Source organism: Xenopus laevis, chromosome 5L (assembly GCF_017654675.1).
Source record: "Xenopus laevis strain J_2021 chromosome 5L, Xenopus_laevis_v10.1, whole genome shotgun sequence".
Classification (NCBI taxonomy): Eukaryota; Metazoa; Chordata; class Amphibia; order Anura; family Pipidae; genus Xenopus; species Xenopus laevis.
In genome coordinates, this window is record NC_054379.1 from 74,431,475 (window position 1) to 74,447,516 (window position 16,042).

At 38.7% G+C, this 16,042-nt stretch overlaps 1 protein-coding gene across 3 annotated transcripts in view; it reads right to left on the reverse strand.

The window, feature by feature from the left end:
* Nucleotides 1-968: 968 nt before the first annotated feature.
* The window catches only part of hbs1l.L (HBS1 like translational GTPase L homeolog), a 65,499-nt gene continuing 50,425 nt past the window's right edge, over nucleotides 969-16,042 (reverse strand). For 2 of the 3 annotated variants that reach the window (XM_041562189.1, XM_041562191.1), the window contains 7 exons: nucleotides 14,822-14,890; nucleotides 14,166-14,270; nucleotides 6,398-6,488; nucleotides 5,664-5,772; nucleotides 4,594-4,694; nucleotides 2,366-2,510; nucleotides 971-1,543 (listed from right to left, as the gene is read on the reverse strand). In XM_041562189.1, coding sequence (XP_041418123.1) covers nucleotides 1,532-1,543; nucleotides 2,366-2,510; nucleotides 4,594-4,694; nucleotides 5,664-5,772; nucleotides 6,398-6,488; nucleotides 14,166-14,270; nucleotides 14,822-14,890 — 632 coding nt within the window. In that variant the 3' untranslated portion in view covers nucleotides 971-1,531. Of the gene's footprint in view, nucleotides 1,544-2,365; nucleotides 2,511-4,593; nucleotides 4,695-5,663; nucleotides 5,773-6,397; nucleotides 6,489-14,165; nucleotides 14,271-14,821; nucleotides 14,891-16,042 lie in introns of all 3 variants that reach the window. The other variant, NM_001092382.1, reaches the window with a different exon arrangement.

Consider the following 16,042-nt stretch of genomic DNA (forward strand, 5'->3'; position numbering starts at 1 on the left):
ACCCTCTTGGTGCCTTGATGTGGTTGAAACCAAGGCAATAAGTTGGATCAGTCCTACAACTTATATCCAGCTGCTTACATGAGTGGATTTCAGCCATAACAACCTGTCTACACTTGTGTGGTATGGACCAGCCTTTTCTCCACTGGCAGAGAAAACGCACTGTGAGACATAAGCCTCTTCTCTTCAGACAGAAAAGATATTCTTGAGCAAAAAGTGTAAAATGTGGCGTTCATACATATAGGGGCATGTTTATTAATATTAGAGAAACATCTCTGGTGATATTTCCCACAGCAACCAATCAGATGTTTGCTTTTGTTTTATAACTTGTAGGCAACTGTTCAAATCGAATTTCTAATTCTATATTATCTCTATAATTATTGTTTCCTGCTCATAGGCATTTCCAGCAACCCAGGACTAACCTCTACTTCACCGACATGCCACCAATAATTAATATGTATGAGTGAATTGATTTCAAGCATCCCAAAGAGCGGAAGCTAGACAGATGGTAAGCCATAAGCACTAGTATGATAGATAAGGAGGATACAGGTCTCTACAAGGGTTGACCAGAAAAATACTTTTTCAAATTACTTTCTATTTTCTATGTGTGACCATTTGTCTAATATTAAAGTGTAAGTCTAATTTTTCACATTTCTAAAGCAGCTCTGGGAACACCGACTCTCTAAACTGTTCTAATTTGATATATTTATTTGATACATTTCTTATCTTTGTCCCTGCTGAGTAGAATCCCTGAATTTCATTAAAGGTAGCTGTTAAAATTGATACAATTGTTTCTAATACTCCAGAGATGCTGCTGAGAAATGTATTAACTAAAAGTTGCAAAATTGTAACAGTGTGGGTGTGTGGAAAGTCTGTATAAATATGTTGAACTTGGTGGTCTTTGGTCTCTTTCATCCTAAATGAACAATGTATCTATGAGGAAATAGAGGAAAACCAACACAAGAGGTGACTGTTATGCTCAAACCAGGTTTTTTTTATTACGCTACTATGAGATAGGTTTTGATTAATAAAAACGGTTATTTATTGGCACATCCTCCACTACAATTCAAAATAAACACCACAAATATTATTTAATTGGACGATTTAAGCTTTGGTGATATTTTGCCATGCTGTTGCACTGAAAAAAAAGGAAATATATTAAATGAGATTATCTTAATTTAAAATGAAAAAGAGCAGATATTTTCTTTAGAAAATAAATCTGTAAACATGTCTATCAGCAGCCAAATTGTATATCCATGCTTTGCCCCTCAATATTAGAAGTTAAGTGCTGCTTGCTAGTAACCTCTGCATTTCTGTCTGTGTTAGGACGGTACAAGAAGTATAGCAGCACTTCAATGATAAGAATATTCAGGGCTGCGCACTGAAGGAAGAATTGCTGTTCTTTGTTCTGTTGGGTTCATGTGCTGAGGTTCTCTTCATAATTGCACTTCATCTTTAGCCAGGACTTTTTACCTTAGGAATTCAAGTAGCTATGCTGTTTGTGCAGTGGAAGCATTTCCATTATATTGTAGTGTCATTCCTTTATCTGAAAGAGAAATATAGGAATAATAAACAGAAACAAAATAAAAGTTATAGGGGAACTGTGTGAGTTTACAGTTTTTCTCAAAAACATATTGTTTACACTTCTAAAAAACTTTATGTGAAATTATAGAAAAAGTTAGGTGCAAGTATCTTCTCAGAAAGTTGGGGGAAAAAAGCTTAACAGGGTTTGTAGAGAATACTGTAGAGCAACCCTTGTACCATCTGTATGATGCTTTCAGCGGATATCAACCATAATGCATAGGATCTGTCTGACTGTATGGTAAACCATATTGAATATAGTGCTCTAGACCACAGCATATTAAGTCACAGAATTTATGTTTCATTTATATTGCATAAAAAGCATGTCTGACAATATTAATGAATATAATGCATAAAGAAGATTAAAAAAAAAACGAAAAAAAGGACTGTAGCAGACCCAAAACCAGCAGCTGTGTTTCAACCATAGTAATAGGGGCTAAACAAATCGCTATTAGAGAACACACAAAATATAACTGTAGATGATCAGACCACTAAAAATTAAATCCACCCAGAGGGTCAGTGTCTTGTCAAAAACAATCTTGTATTTGCAGGCCCCTTCTAAATAATAAGGCAGCAACTGTTCCTTTTTAAAACGATGTCAATTGCTAAACTTTCCAGTATAGGGAACGGAAAATCAGAGACCCAGAAATAAAACAGATTTTAAAAACACATGGAACAAAGTCATAACACATAAAGATGATTTTATATACAGAACGATCTAATTTCTTCTGGAAATTAAATACATTTTTTTACAGATTTTATGTAGCCTAAAGCACCACAAATGTACCTCTGTAACAACTCCAGCAGCTATAGATGATCCGCTGTAGCGCAACATGAACCTTCCGAGTTCTTTGAAGTCTTTGTACAATTCCACAGCTATAGGCCTTTGTGTCTGTAATTCTATCACTGCATTCATTCCCTTTGTCAAACACCTGTAAGAGGAAAAAAAACAAGTTTAAATAAGGTACAAGTACAGAAGGATGCACATTCAAAGGTATTTAGTAACTAAACAGCAGGACACACAAGAGTACGCATGCTGAGCAATTTAATATGTTATGGAGTCTGTATTGCTTTACACAATTCGCGTGTTGAATAAGCAGAGTCTCTACCAGAAACCATTAAGAAGAGTGTTTGTCAAACACAGCAATTTTTTTCAGAGCAAAAAAATGCAGTATTTTCAGGCTGAAAAATGCCAATATTGGCAGTCCCAAACTAGTTTCCATTTAACAAAAATATAAATAAACACACCACTCTCTATGAACACATTACCAAACAGCACACAAATTAAAAAAACATAACTTTTTAGGCCAATGCCAATTTCCAAAAAAAGAGTAGGTGGCATCTTACACAAGTATAAAAACCTAAAAAAAAAAAGCTACTAGACTTAGCCGAAGTTTTAGGTATTCTTATACCCTGTTATGAGTGATTCCATCAATCTATTAAAAGCAAAGGCAGGGCTGTATTTAGGGTTCAGCCTGCCCACTCCCCAATGAGCAATTGGTGCATGTGCAGAAGTCTGTCTGCGTATGCTCCGATTGCAAAGTGAAGGGAACTCCCCTTTAGCACCACTGCTAGGTTTAGACAAATATGACTGGATATAGCCGTGGGATACTTTTTCTGGAGAGTGTTTTTTTCTTTTATATAGGCAACAGAGGGTAGTACATTCCTAATCATAGGTATTGCCTTGAACTAAGCACAATATGAGGAAATAACATAGTAAGTTAAGTTGAAAAATAAAACACACGTCCATAAAGTTCAACCGTTTATTTCTAAATATATATATATACAGGTATAGGATCCCTTATCCGGAAACCCGATATCCAGAAAGCTCCGAATTACGGAATGGCTGTCTCATATAGACTCCATTTTATCCAAATAATACAAATGTTTAAAAATGATTTCCTTTTTTTCTGTAATAATAAAACAGTAGCTTGTACTTGATCCCAACTAAGATATAATTAATCCTTATTGGAAGCAAAACCAGCATATTGGGTTTATTTAATGTTTAAATTAATTTCTAGTAGACTTAAGGCATGAAGGCCCAAATTACGGAAAGATCCGTTATCCGGAAAACCCCAGGCCCCGAGCATTCTGGATAACAGGTCCCATACCTGTATATGAAAAAGAAAGGATCTGCACTCACAGGTCTTTAAAGAAAAAATAAAAACTTTTACTACAAAATATGGGGACTGACGTTTCAGCCTGCCCAAAAGCCTTTCTCAAAAAAATAAATAATTTTTTTATATATATATATATATATATATATATATATATATATATATATATATATATATATATATATATATATATATATATATATATATATATAAAAAACAAATGCTTCACCGGCACTCACCCTCAATAGATCAAGTCCCGGGTGCTCCTCAGAGGAAAATAGATAGGTGCAATCAGGAGCACTCACGGTTGTAGTGAAAAAGGTATATCTTTTATTGGAGCATTACAAACTACCCCACATAGTTTGTAATGCTCCAATAAAAGATATACCTTTTTCACTACAACCGTGAGTGCTCCTGATTGCACCTATATATATATATATATATATATATATATATATATATATATATATATATATATATATATATATATATATATATATATATATATATGGAAAGAAGATCAGCACTCTCTGTAGTTTTGGTGAAAATTGTGTTGATTTATTAATCAAGAATCACATCTTATCCGACGTTTCGGTCCCACATGGGGACCTTTCTCAATTATATATATAATATGACTGATTCAGGGAGAGAATTCCAAATCTTCACAGCTCTCACTGAAAAAACCCCTCAAATATCTCTTGTGCATTATAGACATATCAACAGTCAGCCATTAATACGTTGAAGAAAACTAAACACACATAATAAGCTTAAAACTTGAAATCTCACTGGGACAGTAAAAGCAAGAGGCAGCCTAATGATCTATAACTTATACTTGCAGATAATTTGCAACTCAACAATAATTTGCAAGTTGCTTAGTGTGTAGAGATATTAGTCTTACTTTGGCTTTTTCTTCATCACTTCTCCTGTACTTTTGTGTAGTACACTGACCAGCTTTCTGATAGTGGCAGGCTCAATCACAGTTTGATAATGTATAAGCACCTAAAACAAGTATAAAACATATGTACAAAAACATATATTTATATAAGGAGTTTGTCGCTATGACGTAGTTAAGTTAGTAACTGCAACTTAGTTAAGGTAGACTATATTGACTTCCATGTATTAGTAGCTTTATAAAGGAGATCTAAAGGCCAACAACATTTGATGTGAAATTGCTCAGAGTGCTTTTATACACAGGTGACTGAACTGAACCTCTGCACTGGCCAGATGCCACAGTGTTAAATGACTGATGCAGGTAGTGTCTCTAGATGCTATTCTGAAGGAAACAAACAAGTGAGGAACCGGCACACAGAGATGGATGCAAAAGGGGATAGACCCCTATGTGTTTATTGTGTCAAACAAGCACAACGTTTCGGGGGCTGGTACATCACCTGACGAAGGGGCCATCGTTGTGCTTGTTTGACACAATAAACACATAGGGGTCTATCCCCTTTTGCATCCATCTCTGTGCGCCGGTTCCTCACTTTTGTTTGTTTCCTGTGGATCCAGGGGAGTGCCGTCTCCCTAGAGTACTGATCAGTGGACAATTGCATCACAGAAGGGTCAAGGAGTGCATCCGAAATTTACTTTGTCTAAATACTATTCTGCCAGGTTCTCTCCCTTCTTGTCAAATGTCAACTTTCCCTTTTAAATCTCATGACCACTTCTTTGTTAGCATGCCTTGCTTTCTTTCACATATGATTTGTTAGCTTTCTCTCTTTATTCAACTAGAGTGAGTGTGTGTATATATATATATATATATATATATATATATATATATATATATATATATACACATATATATATACACATACATACATACACACACACAAACTGCATATAGATCACCAATCTTTGCATTGCTTTATATAGTCAAGCAGAGCATTAGGGAAAAAAATGCAAATTTAATCGCAGATCTGGAAACCTCTGAGTGATAAAAATGAAAATGTTTCTGAGAAACAAAAGACTTACAGGAAAACCTTGCGTTATAGGAACCTCAAAGTTGAAGATGAGAACCCGGGCTCGGAAGCGAGTGCAACCTTTTATAGGTTCATTTGGACTGCAAAATACACAACCGACACTGCAAAGGAAAAACCGGAATTTTAATCCTGTCCAAAATTTCCATTCCAGCAAAATGTAACTATGGTCCTGTTCTCAAACCAGTGAATATGTCTTTTCTTCAGCACATCTCAGTCTACATGGATCCAGTTGGCCTGATTATAAAATTATATTCCTGCACTTAAGATTGTCTATAAAAGATCAGGCTAAAACAAACTGATCCCCCTTACATCTAGAATACACCTAATCACTAAGTGTCATTCTAATATTTGAAGCTCTCTTGCCATAGACATGTACATATAAATACCTTATTTTACAAATACCAGTATGCTGATGTAGTAAAGTCTAGTCTAGTGGGCAAAGTTAGATTACAGGAATTATAACGGTCAACCAGCAAAAGGCAAATAATGAGAAGAGAGCTACATTTTGCTGAGCTGGGATTATGCACTGTGCAATGATCTAAACTGCCAGCTAATGGTTTACATTCCTGTTTACCTAGTTATCGGTTTCAGACCCAGTTTCATTAATGAAATACTTTTGAGTCACAGTCAATTCTGTCCTCACATAAAACCGCTTCACTGCCAAAGCCAACACCCTTTTCAATGTCTTGAAACTGCTGCTGAGTCAGATATCAGTTAGGTACTTACTTGATTTTGATGATATCCATGCCAGTTAAAGTGAGACTAACGTGATCCCCTGCTGCTGCCCAGTCAACAGCCTCTTGGTGCAATGTGATTCCTGGAAATGAGTAAAATCACAACTTGGTTAAACCAGAAAGAAAAACATCACTTTGGGCTATATTTATTCTGAATGCCATTAGTCACCAAATTTCAATGAAACATGACAGAATAAGGGTGATAGCTGCTATCTTGCAGATTTGATGAATAACAAGCCTGAGAAATCTAAAGACAGTTTACTTTACTTTCACACATAGCCTTGCTGCATCATGACCTGCAGAGTGTAGAGGTGCACATAATAATTACCTAGAATATCAAATACCTGTATAAAGTTATAGGATCTTTTATCTGGAAAGCCTGAGATCTGGGGTTGTCTGGATAAGTTAACTCAAAAGGTGAACAACCCCTTTATGTTTTTTTTTAACCGTAATATAACACCTTTCCCCACATTTTTACATTCATAGGATCATCAGTTTATATCTGCATTGGTGCACTTTTGGATCACTGCATCATGGCTATCCAAGTGTGCAAAAACTGAATGAATATCTGAAAGCAGACCCCCACATGGGACCATCTTAAACCGGATATTATGATTGTTTCCAGAAGATGGAGCTTTATATGTTCATAATAAAATGTAACATTTAAATATTCTTTCTGTTACCAAAAGATGGTGCTGCAGGTGTTCATTAGGCATAACCTTCAACAATATTAAAAAACTGACTTCCTGACCTCAAAATAAATATGAAAAAAAAAAAGAAGAAAGCAGCAAACTATATTCTCTTAGCTTCCAATTCTCTTCTGTGATGCTTTGACTAGTTTCATTCATCTCTACATCCAGCTATATCTGTTCATATCATGAGTGAAAGGCATATAGTGTGGATACATAAATGGACCTGCTACTGCAACGCACTAATTGCCTTTTCACTCCCACCAGTCAATGCAAAATCACTTCTGCAACCCTTCACTTTGTTCCACATAACCATTGCAACAGAACCACACGCTACTTTTTCCCCAGGTAATTATAAGTTCAATACATAAAGCTTGACGTGGAAACACAACTTGTGTTTGCTTATAGATTAGAGTGGAACAGAGTGAATAGGATACAGGGATAATAAAAAAATGCATTTCCCAGGGCAGCCCGTCCTGTCAGTGCAGACGTATGGGGTTAAACCTGGATATCTCCGGAGGCAGGACAAAAGAAAAAAACTTTAAGCCTTTAGGTTCCGCCTTCTCCCTTAATTAACCAGCTCTGGCCTTGCCACTTCAGTTTTTTTCTTTTGTCCTGATTAGGAGGTAGGAGCAGGGGTTATTCCCCTTGTAAATAATTAGAGTAGTTAGCTCGTTTTAGTTTTATTTTTCAGGGAATGTGCGGAGCCATTCCCTAGGGGTCTGGGCAGGGCTCTCCCTCCTTGCCAGCAGTGGCTGCCAAGTGGAGAAGTCTGAAAAGGAATATTATAATTACCAGTCGGTAATTCGCCCAGACAGGCAGGCCCAGGAGGCACAAAATTCTGCTCTATGGCCACACAATGCCAGCTATTTGGAGTTCCCATGGCAGCATTAGCTAAATAGGCCACGGTACAGGTAAATTCCCCCTACTGAAAGCTAGGGGAAGGTTTGCCGTGTGGAGGATTCAGTCTGCACTGGGTAAGTATGTGCAGCTGGGGCAAGGGGCTATACGAGCCAGGAGATTTGACATCGCTCGCCCCTCAGTTTTTTCCCGTACCGTTTGGCTAGGTTTCCGAGTAGCCCGCCTCACAGGAGGGGTAGGCAGTTACTTACGACCCGCTGGAGGGCGGTTCTTTCCTTTTTTCTGCCGCAGGCCAGGGAGCTGCTAGTCGGCGTTTCGGTGATTGCGGAAGTCCCGTCGACGTCCTGCGCAGTGACGTCAGCTCTCGCGGGATTTGGAGCTAGAACGCAGTTGGAGGCCTGGGCTCACTGAGAAGCGCTACGCTGTTGTGAGAGGCGGCAGACCTTATCTGTGGTGCAGGGGTGAGTGTTTTTGACACCCATTATGTCGGTTCCAAGTTTACCTGACACTTTACTTGATCTAATTAAGGATATGCCGCAAGGGGACAAGGCAGAGGCAAAATTGAGGAAGTGCAAGGCTAAATCTAAACGCACAAGGTTGTCTCTTAAGGGCATCCATTCCCCACCAGATGTAAATGATCAGAGAGGTGCAGTTTTAAAAGGGAATTCGGATACAGAGGCCGTGCCTTTCATGCTGCCTGAATCAAATCCCATATTATCCCAGGAGGCTTGTCCTTTAGCGCAACATTCACCAGCAGGGCAGTCTGCTGAGGAGGATACAATTAATGCAGGGACTTCATCTGCACAGCAGCAACAATTTTCGGAACTTATTAAATGGGTCAAAACGGCTGTTCATCAGTCGCTTCAGCAGCAAACAGTGCAGAAAAGGAGGCATAGATCCCCTTCTTTTTCATCTCTTAGTTCTGACCAATCCAGAAGCTCTGACCAGTCGCAGGATTCTTCAGAATATTACTCCTCAGATTCTGATTCAGAAGGGCCAGTTTTTGTCCAGCAGGAGCAGGTTAAACGCCTTTTAAGAGATATGCTGCAGACTCTAGAGATAAAAGACACAACTACAGCCACTTCTAAGGCAGATAGAGTGTTAGGTTTGCAACCAAAAAAGCATAAATGTTTTCCAGTGTTTAGGTCTATTACTCAAACTATTGATTCTGAGTGGAATCATCCAGAAAGAAGAGTGAACATTAGTAAAAGATTCTTTACTAAATACCCTATTCCTGAAGAGTACAAATCTAAGTGGGATAAACCACCAAGGGTGGATTCGTCGATTTCTAGATTATCCAAGTTTACAACACTTCCTACAGAGGATGCCATGGCATTCAGAGATCCTATGGATAAACGTATGGAGAATGCACTAAAAAGAAGTTGTGCAAGCACAACGGCAATTTTCAGACCAGCTACCGCAGCATCAGGTCTGGCACGTACTGCTAAGTTCTGGACACAAGAACTGTTACAACACTATGCACAAGATTCGTTTCTTACAGCTGAACTTAACCGAGTGGCCACAGCTTTTGACTTTCTAGGTGAAACAGCAATGGAGATCATAAGATTAGCAGCAAGATCGTCAGCGAATGCAGTGGCTGCTAGGAGAGCCTTGTGGCTTAGGCATTGGTCAGGAGACAATGCGTCAAAGGGGCGATTAGTGTCATTGCCTTTTTCAGGGGAGCATCTTTTTGGACCTGAATTGAAACAAATTATTTCAGAAGTAACAGGTGGAAAAAGTTTTTTTTTTTACCACAAGGACGGAAGAACCGTACAGATCAGTATCGAAGACAGTCAAACCGATCTTGGGGATCTTCATCTAGATCCTTTCGTCCATTCAGACGTAACTCATATAACCAATCTAGTTCATCAAACTACGCGGCACGCAAGAGAACAACCTGGCCCAGCCAGAACAAGCAAATTAGAAAGCCAAACGTGCTCAAGACCTCAGATGCATGAAGGTCACCAAGCACCGGGTGGAATCGAAGCAGTTGGCGGGAGACTTCTAAGTTTCTACCCAGTGTGGGAAGAGCTCGTTCACGACGAGTGGGCACTAGAAATAGTAAGAAGTGGTTACAAAATTCCTTTCGAATCCCTTCCTCCTCGAAGAGTGTTTGTTCCTTCTTCTCTACCACGCAATCCAGTAAAAAGGAAAGGCTTGCTAAACTGCATCTCAAACATGCTGGAAGCAAAAGTCATTGTAGAAGTTCCTCACCAATTCAGGTTCAGAGGTTTTTATTCAAATTTATTTTTGGTAGAAAAGAAGGGAGGGAGTTACAGGCCTGTCCTGAATCTCAAGCCTTTAAATGTTCATATAAAAAAGCAAAAATTCAGAATGGAGACGCTAAGATCAGTGATCAATGCCATGGAGCCTCAATATTATATGACAACCATCGACCTGCAGGAGGCGTACTTGCACTTACCGATACATCTCGGTCATCAGAAGTACCTGCGGTTTGCTGTGGGTCAGAATCACTTCCAGTTCAGGGCCCTTCCTTTCGGATTGACCACAGCACCTCGGGTGTTTACGAAAGTATTGGCTCCAGTAATAGCCATTCTAAGAACGGAAGGGATAAAAGCAACTCCATACCTAGACGACATCCTCATTATGTCTCCTACGGCGGAATTGGCAGAGGAACAGACGCGTCAAACGCTCAGTATACTTCGTCACTTCGGGTGGCTGATCAATGCCAAGAAGAGCAACTTGTTACCAAGTCAGTCAATCAAGTTTCTAGGAATGCAGTTCAATTCCAGGACAAGGTTGGTGGCACTGCCAAACGACAAAGTAACAGGGTTACAAACAGCGACCTTAAGTTTTCTGCGAATGATGCAGCCCACAGCAGAAGACCACTTAAGGCTGTTAGGGTTGATGGTGTCGACTCTGGAGGCGATTCCTTACTCACGGTTTCACCTGAGGCCGCTTCAAAGGCACTTTCTGTCTCATTGGAACAGAGATCACAAAGATCTGTCTCAAAACATTCCACTCACAAACGATCTAAGGAAAGAACTGATGTGGTGGACAGAGGAGAGAAATGTTGCAAGAGGCTGTCTGTGGTCACTGCCACCTTGGATAGTAATCAGCACGGACGCCAGCCTATCGGGCTGGGGGGCAGCAATGAACGACAAGACATGTCAGGGAGAGTGGCTGCAGAAAGAATCTCGGCTGCACATAAATGTGCTAGAATTGAGAGCAGTTTACAAAGCACTGAGAGTTTGGTCACACCAGCTAAAAAATTGTCCAATAAGAATACAATCCGACAATGCGACTGCAGTGGCATATATCAATCACCAAGGAGGCACAAGAAGTCAGGCAGCGATGAACGAGGTATCCAGAATATTTCGGTGGGCCGAAAACCAGGGCTCAATCTTGTCAGCAATATACATCCCAGGTGTGGAAAATTGGGAGGCCGATTATCTCAGCAGAAACAAGATCGATCAGGCCGAGTGGGCTCTCCATCCAGAGGTGTTCCAGCTCCTGATACAGAAATTCGGAAAGCCAGAGATAGATCTCATGGCATCACACAGAAACAACAAGCTTCCACGGTACTGTTCGAGAACAAACGATCCAAGGGCAGAAGTAACAGATGCCTTAGTCATCCCATGGAAGTTCACAAGGGTTTATCTATTCCCACCATTTCCACTGTTGGCAAGAGTAATAAAGAAAGTTCGTCAAGAGCAAGTGCAAGCAATTCTAGTTGCACCGGATTGGCCTCGACGAGCATGGTACGCGGACTTGGTGAACATGTCAGTCTCACCACCATGGCGTCTTCCGCTGCGTCCAGATCTGCTGTTGCAAGGACCAGTCAGGCATCACAACTTGCAAATGTTACGCTTAGCGGCATGGCACTTGAGACCCAGATCTGGAGAGACAGAGGTTTCTCAGAGGAAGTGATTAAAACCTTAGTTAGAGCAAGAAAACCTTCTACGGTTAAAATCTATCACAGAACCTGGTCAATATTCCAGTCGTGGTGTAGTGAGAACAGAATTTCATGGAAGAATTGCTCCATTCAACAATTTCTAAGCTTCCTCCAAGGAGGTCTTGACAAGGGTCTTAGTGTGGGAGCACTAAGATCACAGACGTCAGCATTATCTGTGCTTTTTCAGTTTCAATGGGCTATTCAACCTGAAGTAAAGCAATTTTTTCAAGCGGTTATGCATATCAAACCTCCATACAGAGATCCCACCCCTCCATGGGACCTCAACCTGGTGCTAAAGGTGTTACAAGGGCCTCCATTCGAGCCTCTAGCAGATTGTTCTGACAAATTTTTAGCTTGGAAAGTAGTTTTCCTTCTGGCAATTTGTTCAGCTAAGAGAGTATCCGAGCTGCAAGCGCTCTCGGTAAAAGTTCCTTGGATGATATTCCACAAGGATAAAGTAGTCTTTAGGACTATACCATCATTTTTACCAAAAGTGGTGTCAGAGTTTCACCTGAACCAGGATATAGTACTACCATCTCTATGTCCCAATCCACAGAACGAGGCAGAGAAACGTCTACATACTCTGGATGTGGTTAGAGCTCTAAAATATTACTCTAACCGTACAGCTTTTAGAAAATCAGAAGCTCTTTTTGTTTCTTATGGGCCGCCAAGGAGAGGACAAGCGGCTTCTAAGAGAACGATAGCAAGATGGTTAGTTGAAGTTATCAATTTTGCATACAAGCAATCTTCGAGACGGCCACCGTTTCCTGTCAAAGCTCATTCTACGAGGGCCGTCAGTACTTCATGGGCACTGAAGAATTGTGCCACAGCAGAACAGATTTGCAAAGCGGCAACATGGTCTTCAGTTCACACCTTTGCAAAGTTCTATAGGCTCAATATTTTCGCCTCAGCAGAGGCAGCCTTTGGGAGAAAGGTGCTGCAAGCAGTAGTACCTCCTTAAGTTCTCCCTCCCTTCTTTTTATGGGAAGACGGCTCTTGAACGTCCCCATACGTCTGCACTGACAGGACGGGCTGCCCTGGGAAAACAGGATTTTCTTACCGGTAAATCCTTTTCTCCCGGGCCCGTACTGTCAGTGCAGTAAGTCCCTCCCGTTTTTTAGAGGAGGTGTTGGCAGTTTGCCAAGGTTCCTTTCGGACCAGAATTACCTGTTATATTATTTGAAATGAAAGAAAAATATTTTAATATATATGAATTAAATATATATAAAAAAAAAAAAAAAAAAAAGAGGATGTTTAATTTCATAGTCAATAGTATGACTGTTTATGTTGATACCGTTATGCCTTGCATGTTTTCCAAGTTTCTCCTATCCAGGGCTTTGGTACGCAAACTGAAGTGGCAAGGCCAGAGCTGGTTAATTAAGGGAGAAGGCGGAACCTAAAGGCTTAAAGTTTTTTTCTTTTGTCCTGCCTCCGGAGATATCCAGGTTTAACCCCATACGTCTGCACTGACAGTACGGGCCCGGGAGAAAAGGATTTACCGGTAAGAAAATCCTGTTATGTTGTCATGTTCAGCGAAGAGGGTGCCAATGGGACAGGAAGCCAATAAGAGTAACTCTTCTGAATCAGAATGATATTATAATGTTCCTGCTGGAGTTTTGAATATGTACATTTTAAAAAAAAAAAAAAAATCCATAATCCCTTTCATGTCCATAAATGCACTTATTTTTCTGGTATGATTTAGCACTAATTATGATAAGCAATAATTCAATCTATTTTTTTTTTTTTCAATGATACTGCTAGAAGGATTTTTTTTCGAGGTATACACTAGCAATAGCATACAAGTCAGTGCAAGATTGCCTTTCAAACATAATTATCAACGAAAAGAACAGTTTAAATAGCAAAAAAAACATGCTTTCAAAATTATTCAAAGATTGGAGAGTTTTAGTTTTGGATCTGAACCCTTAAATGAGACTGCACTTTTACTAAAGGGACATCATATAAACAAAGATGACTAATAGAACAAATGTGGGATTCATCCGGTAGCGTGAGAAAAAGCAATTTAAAGAAATCTCCTAAAATCTCAGTGTAACAAGTGAAATGTTTCACACAGTCCTCGTGAGAGCATGTATCTAGAGATGCAAACATTTCACCTGTGAGGAAATTCGTTTCAGTTTTTTTTGATTATCTGTTCAACAGCCAGTATCAGTTTGACAGTATTACAGTTTCAGGCATAGACAGGACTTTCAGAGGTTGCTGTTGATCTAAAACATACAACTGTATTAAACATAAGGATATCCTTCGATAGCAGTTATAGTGTCTGTGAGCAAGGGTACCTTTTACGGTGCAAGTTTCATTGGGAGGCATAGCAAGTAAACGGTCACCAGTTTGGACAAAGCCAGCTTCTATCTTACCAGTCACACAAAATCCAGAGCCTTGATCTGTAAGCAGTAAACATAAGTTCATAGATCATAAGAATCATAATAAAAAATAAAAGACTTGTATTTTTGTATAGTATTTTTATTGGCTTCTGTCAGTTTTTAGACAAAATGTAAATTAGCACCCATATCCAGATATGTACTGTATTTTTTCTTTAATATCTGCAGGATTGCCAAGTTCCCAAAAGTTATTATTTTTTTTTTTTCCAAGGTTGTCTTCTTTAATCAATTAAGAACCAATATAGTATCAAGTTATGGATTTCCTAACCATCATGAGATAACTTGAAATATAAGAAACAGCCAGGAATTTGTAGGACAGACAGGACTATAAATAGCAACCACCATATATAGCAACCAAACGGCAATAAGCCTTGATAAGTCTTATGCAGACAAAAGGGAAAAGCATGTCTGTGAGTTACTGTCTATGGTAAGTTATACACTTATTAATTACGGATGTATTTTATAAGTGACAAATTCTTCAACACAAAGACAATGTATATATAATAGAATTAACATCTACACAATATCAATTATTTCCTGAAAGAACACCTCACCTTTGAAAACATCAGACACGCATAACCTGAAGGGTTTGTCTATAGAGCGTTGTGGTGCTTTAAAGGAATCTGGAAAAAAAAAGTTTTCTTAATTAATAAAGCAATAAAAAAATATCTTCTAAAACAACTATTACAATTACTTAAACAATATTTTAATATTTTATATTTTAAAAGGCTATTACAATTTGGTAACAAGTTTTTGTCAAAATATTTATGGTTCCGAGTTTGCACTTAAGTATTATGTGTGCATCGTAAAACAATAATAATTTGTAGCGATAATTTGCAGCGATTCCCTAAAATTAGATAAAGAGATTATATAAACAAACATTGTGCTTGATTTAAAGTACAGATTATCACTATCGAGCTTTGAAAGCTACTTCCATGATGGCTCAAGCATAAAAAAAGGAATGGCAAAGATTTATGGTCTTTAAGGAGAACCAAAGGAAATACAGAAAATCCCACACATGATTAAATGGGAACAAAGATTTAAGAAAAACTATACAATAAAGGAATGGCAAAAGGCTATCTCCAGAACACAACAGTTCACTAGATGTTACGCATCAAGAGTGCTATTACAAAATCTTATATAACTGGTATCTAACCCCCTTCAAGTTTATCAAAAATGTACTCTGGAGCTTCAAATTCCTGTTGGAGATGTGACAAGGACATAGGAGATATGCTCCATGTTTGGTGGTCATGTGACAAAATACAGAGATTTTGGCTTAATGTGAGATCTTTGATCACAGAGATAACACAACAAAATATCCCACAGTCTCCAGAAGCTATGCTGCTGAATCTTTATGGAAAACTTCCAAATAAAAATATAGAATTTCTGACTTTCCAAATACTGAATGCTTGCAGACTTTTGATTGCTAGAAATTGGAAAAAACAAGAAGTCCCTAGTATTACCCAAGTACAAAGAGAGGCGACAAACAATTTAGGATATGAAGAAGCAGTACCGAGTAATTTAAGGGGGAAAAAAAGTTTTGGAAGCTCAAAAACTTTGGATGTCTAAGGTCAATATCTAGATTATTTACAGTTTATATGTATTGTATGAATGGTAATTACCCTGAGAGTCATTCGGATATAATACAGGTTACACTACCCTTACCCTTTATTTTTTCTTTTCTGTTTGTTTGTTTATATTTTGGCTAATGTAATGAGTATGCAATGTTTTGAACCATTATATAACATATAATGATTGTATTGTTGAAAACTAAT